The sequence below is a fragment of the Otolemur garnettii genome, unplaced genomic scaffold (genome assembly GCF_000181295.1).
Source record: "Otolemur garnettii isolate 467f Iridium unplaced genomic scaffold, OtoGar3 scaffold00093, whole genome shotgun sequence".
Lineage (NCBI taxonomy): Eukaryota > Metazoa > Chordata > Mammalia > Primates > Galagidae > Otolemur > Otolemur garnettii.
Window position 1 is genome coordinate 6,108,407 of NW_003852488.1, and position 4,976 is coordinate 6,113,382.

At 37.4% G+C, this 4,976-nt stretch overlaps 1 protein-coding gene and 1 non-coding gene across 4 annotated transcripts in view; both read left to right on the plus strand.

Moving 5' to 3' along the window:
• Nucleotides 1-4,976, plus strand: part of LARP1B (La ribonucleoprotein domain family member 1B) — a 138,968-nt gene that overhangs the window by 37,511 nt on the left and 96,481 nt on the right. For 2 of the 3 annotated variants that reach the window (XM_023516569.1, XM_023516570.1), the window contains one exon: nt 254-428. In XM_023516569.1, coding sequence (XP_023372337.1) covers nt 254-428 — 175 coding nt within the window. Of the gene's footprint in view, nt 1-253; nt 429-973; nt 1,958-4,976 lie in introns of those variants that run through there. The other variant, XM_012808737.2, reaches the window with a different exon arrangement.
• On the plus strand, nt 4,004-4,110 carry LOC111727094. Its single transcript, XR_002774726.1, has one exon. It is a non-coding gene; the product is annotated as a U6 spliceosomal RNA (small nuclear RNA).

A 4,976-nucleotide genomic window follows, 5' to 3' on the forward strand; every position in this document is an offset into this window, starting at 1 on the left:
CTTGAGGCTCTGTCTCAAAAAAAAAAAAAAAAAGAAGATATCATTTGCAAGTTAAATCATTTGGAAATCAAAATATTTGTTACTTCACAGAGACAAATGACATTACAGATTGTTCTAAGGGGTTAATTATAACCATTAACTACAAACTAGTCTGCTAATTTCAGATTTTCTAATTTTTAGGTTATTAGAAGTAGAGGACATGCAGTGAAATTGTTTTGAATGGAAGTTCTAATAGCTTGATTTCTGTTGATAGGCACTGAAAGATAGCACTGAAGTAGAAATTGTGGATGAGAAAATGAGAAAAAAGATAGAACCAGAAAAATGGCCAATTCCAGGCCCTCCTCCACGTAATGTGCCACAAACAGACTTCTCTCAACTGATTGATTGTCCGGAGTTCGTACCAGGCCAAGCCTTTTGTTCGCATACAGGTAACAACTTTTCTTGTAGAGCAAACGTCATAACATTGGGCTTTTTGGTCCAGTTCTTCTATCCTTTTTTTAGTTTGAGATTCAGTGGGAAAATAAATAAATGACTTTTAATGCTCTAAATTCTACTGCCTGCTACACAGAGCTATAAGTTAAATAGGGATCTAAGAATTATGAGAGATGCTCTCTCATGTTTCTTGTTCATATGTATACTTTGTCATGTGTGTATTTCTATGTATCTTATAATTTTACTAAATGATTGTAAATGCATTATGTCAGTTTTCCCCTTATAAAATTGGAACAGTCTAGTAAGATTGAAATAGTCTAAAAGTCCTAAGAGTGGGTAGCCTTCTTTTAATTTTGTTGCCAACGTACTTCAGCTTTGTCTTGAAAAGATAAGATGACCTACATTCTAAAGCAGAATTGAGGTTCTCTTTAATCTGGTTGTGTGTAGAATTTCCAAAATCTCTTTAATGTTAAGAATTTTTCCTCGATCATTTTTAAGACATTCCCTCTTGGGAAAAAATGTGTGCTTAAACTTTTTTCAGTCAGGGTGATGATCTACTGATGCTCTTGGATGTCATTTGATCGGAATATGCAGTGGAATAGGTGACTCACTGAAATGCCATTATAAATGTTGGAACAAATCGTGCTGCAGAAATGAAAGCGACCAGACTGTCTTCTGTTCAAGAATATCTACTCCAACTCCTTGTGAAGGAGGTTGGGCCAACACTACCGTGAAGATAACCACCTTTGTGATGAGGATGAGAGATAGACCAGAGGACTGCTATGTTTTTATAGGAGCTGACCATTTCTGTGTAATTGGCCTGGGCTTCATGGGCTACTTTTATTCACGGTGGGAAAGTTAATTATTATTATTCTGGAAATACTGCAAGAGTCAGTCTTTTGTTTTCAGGCTTATGTACTTGTGTCCAGATCAATAAAGCAGAAAAAGAGAGGATTGAGTAGCATTTTCCAGATTGTTAAGTACGTTGCTAATTGATTTGTCTTTCAGTACAGTGTACATCATATAACTCACATGTTGTCATGATGTTTCCCTTGGACTGTAAGATTTATTAATGTGTACATATAAAGGGTAAGAAATGAGTGAGGATAGTTTTTTCTTTTATTCTTTAAAATGTATTTTTGATACATCAGTATAAAGAGACTTTTCCATCAATAAAACAGATGATGGACAGTCTCACAAATATTTTTATCTCATGTTTGTCAGCTCTCTGCTTCTATCCCAACAGTCAACTTGGGCAGGTGTTTTAAAAATTGAAGAAAAGTGACATTGTTTTAGTTTTTTTATTTTAAACATATAATAGCTTATTGTGTAAGTTAGATTTATTTATTGTATAAACTTGGGTCCAAGATGATACTTTTTAGCCAGCTTATGAATAGACATTTAAGTTGAATAAAATAGACAATATTTTTTCTACAGGATAGTTAAGATAGGACATTTTAAGTTGATAATCCCTGTCCATTAACGACTTATGCATTATTAATAAAATTACAAGAATAAAATCATAGTGTCTTGTACATTTTTGTGTTTTTTAATATATACTCAGCTGCATGCACATATTGCCTGAAATAAGTCAATGTATATTAAACTGTCATAAATTTTAGGGTCTTGAGATTATACATCAGAAACTAGATGGTTAACAAAGAGAAATGGAATGTATTTAGAATTACACTGATTCACAATACAGCATATGTAAATTACCCTTTCTCATGAATTCTCAAACTTCTGACCTTAATTCCTCTGTGATAAGAAGGTATAGTTTCCTGGGCTGGGCTTGGTGGCTCATACCTGTAATCCTAGCTCTGTAGGACAGTGGGTCTTGACCCCTACCCCCTTGTTTCTTTGGCCAAGGCTGGGTTTAAACCCACCACCTCCGTCATATGGAGCCAGCGCCCTACTCCTTTGGACCACAGGCACTGCCCGGTCTTGACCTCTTTTTTCCATTTGTAACAATGCAGCAATTAGGAAGGTTGAGAACCACTGCTCTAGGAGGCCAAGGTGGATAGATTGCCTGAATTCACAGGTTCGAGACCAGGCTGAGCCAAAACGAGACCTCATCTCTAAAAGGCATTGTGCTGGGTGCCTGTAGGCCCAGCTACTTGGGAGGCTGAGGATCACTTAAGCCTAAGAGTTGAGGTTGCTATGAACTATGGTGCCACAGCATTCTACCAAGGGTGACAAAACACACACAAAAGGTGTAGTTTCCTTAAGTCAGTCGTTGCCAGGTTTGGTGGCCTTATGTCTGTAATCTTAACACTTTGCAAGGCCAAGGAGGGAGGATTGCTTGAGGTCGGAAGTTTAAGGTCAGCCTGGACAATGTCGTGAAACCCTGTCTCTGTTAAAAAGAAAAAAGATTAGCTGGACGTGGTGGTATGTACCTATAGCCTCAGCTACTTGGGAAGCTGAGGTGGGAAAATCATTTGAACCCAGGAGTTCAAGGTCACAGTGAGCTGTGATCACACCACTGTAGTCTACCATGGGTGACAGTGAGACCTTATCTCTTAAAAAAATTTTTTGAAGTGAAAATAAGAGATAGGAAGCCTAGACTGTCTTATATGTACACCTGAGTGGAGAAAAGTAGTGAAGCTTTTATTTGTATCATTTTAATCTCTGAAGACAAAACCCTTGATGTATACTTTTTGAGGGAATTATGTGGTAAAATATTTTAGCAAAATGGGTCTTTTCATCAAATGAAAATTCCTATTTTTTTCTCTGGAGGTTGAATTTTCTAACATGGGTTGACATTTTCACTGAGTATAAGATTTATGCACCACAAAATGTTTATTGGAATGGGAACATTACTTTTGAAATGAAGGTGTTTGTAGTGCTATGGATATGATATTGCAGTATCAACTCTTAAAAGGCTTTCATTCATCAAAATGAGGCAGTCAGGGCTGGACTCAGAGGCTCAAGCCTATACCCTAGCATTTTGGGAGGCCAACGTGGAAGAATTCTTTGAGCTCAGGAGTTTGAGACTAGCTGGAACAAGAACAAGACCATGACTCTACTAGAAATTAGCTGGGCATTAGGCCCAGCTTGGTAGCTCATGCTTGTGATCCTAGCACTCTGGGAGGCCAAGCTGGGTGGATTGCAGGAGCTCAGGAGTTGGAAACCAGTCTAAGCTAGCTAGAGCAAGACTCAGTCTCTAAAAATAGCTGGGTGTTGTGGCAGGCGCCTGTAGTCCCAGCTACTTAGGAGGCTGAGTCAAGAGAATTGCTTGAGCCCAGGAGTTTGACGTTGCTGTGAGCTAAGATGCCACAGTACTCTACCAAGGGTGACAAACTGAAACTGTCTCTTAAAAAAAAGAAGCTGGACATTGTGACAGGTACCTGTAGTCCCAGCTTCTCAGGCACAGGAGGCTGACAGAGAATTGCTTCAACCGAGGAGTTTAAGGTTGCTGTGAGCTAGGTTGACACCATGGGCCTCTAGCCTGGGCAATGTAAAAAGACTGTCTCACCAAAAAAAAAAAAAAAGGAAAAGAAAAGAAAAAAAATTGAACTCAGATACCTGACAATCATTTTATTGTTTTTGCTTTTTAAAAAAATGTGTGAGAGTGCTTGCTTCGGCAGCACATATACTAAAATTGGAACAATACAGAGAAGATTAGCATGGCCCCTGCACAAGGATGACACGCAAATTCGTGAAGCGTTCCGTATTTTAAAAATGTGTGAGAGCATCTAATGGTTACTGAATAAAATCTGGGGATTTCCTTTGAAAACTTGATAGGTAGAAGTGTTTTCAAAAGAGCCACACAGAAAATATACAATCCTTTTTAAAGAAACCTGTGATCTCACAGTGGTAGAAAAAGTCATGTTAGATACATATATGGTTTATCTTTAGGGGATCACATAGACAATTTTCACTTGATAAAACCAGCTAAGACAAGTTTTCTGTCTTCTCAGAAATTATAACTTAAGTGTTAAAATAATGTATCTAAAGACTGGGTATGGTGGCTTCTGCCTGTAATTCTAGCATTCTGGGAGGCCTAGGTGGCAGAATCACTAGAGCTCAGGAGTTTGAGACTAGCCTGAGTAAAGTGAGACACTGTCTCTACTAAGAACAGAAAAATTAGCCAGATGTGGTAGCAGGTGCCTATAGTCCCAGCTATTCTGGAGGCTGAGGTGGAGGATGGATTGAGCCCAAGAGTTTGAGATTGTTGTGCTCTAGGCTGAGGCCATGGCACTCCAGCCTGGGCAATAAAGTGAGACTGTCTCAAAAATATCTAAAAATATTTTTTGCTCTAAATATCAGATAATTCAAGACATTTAAACTCATTTTGGTCTGGAAGATTAAGGACCTCCTATAACCTTTAAATCTTTGCAAATGTGTAGCTTGCAATCTTTTTATTGTATATAAAGATACAGGTGCAGAAAATCACACAGTATATATACAACTAAAAATATAAAAATTGTGTATAATATATTTTTATATATTGTATGATTATTGATATAATGGTAACATCTTCAAAAACTATGTTCTAAGACTATTTAAAATTTTCTTACCTAAATTCTTTTTTTTTTTTTTTT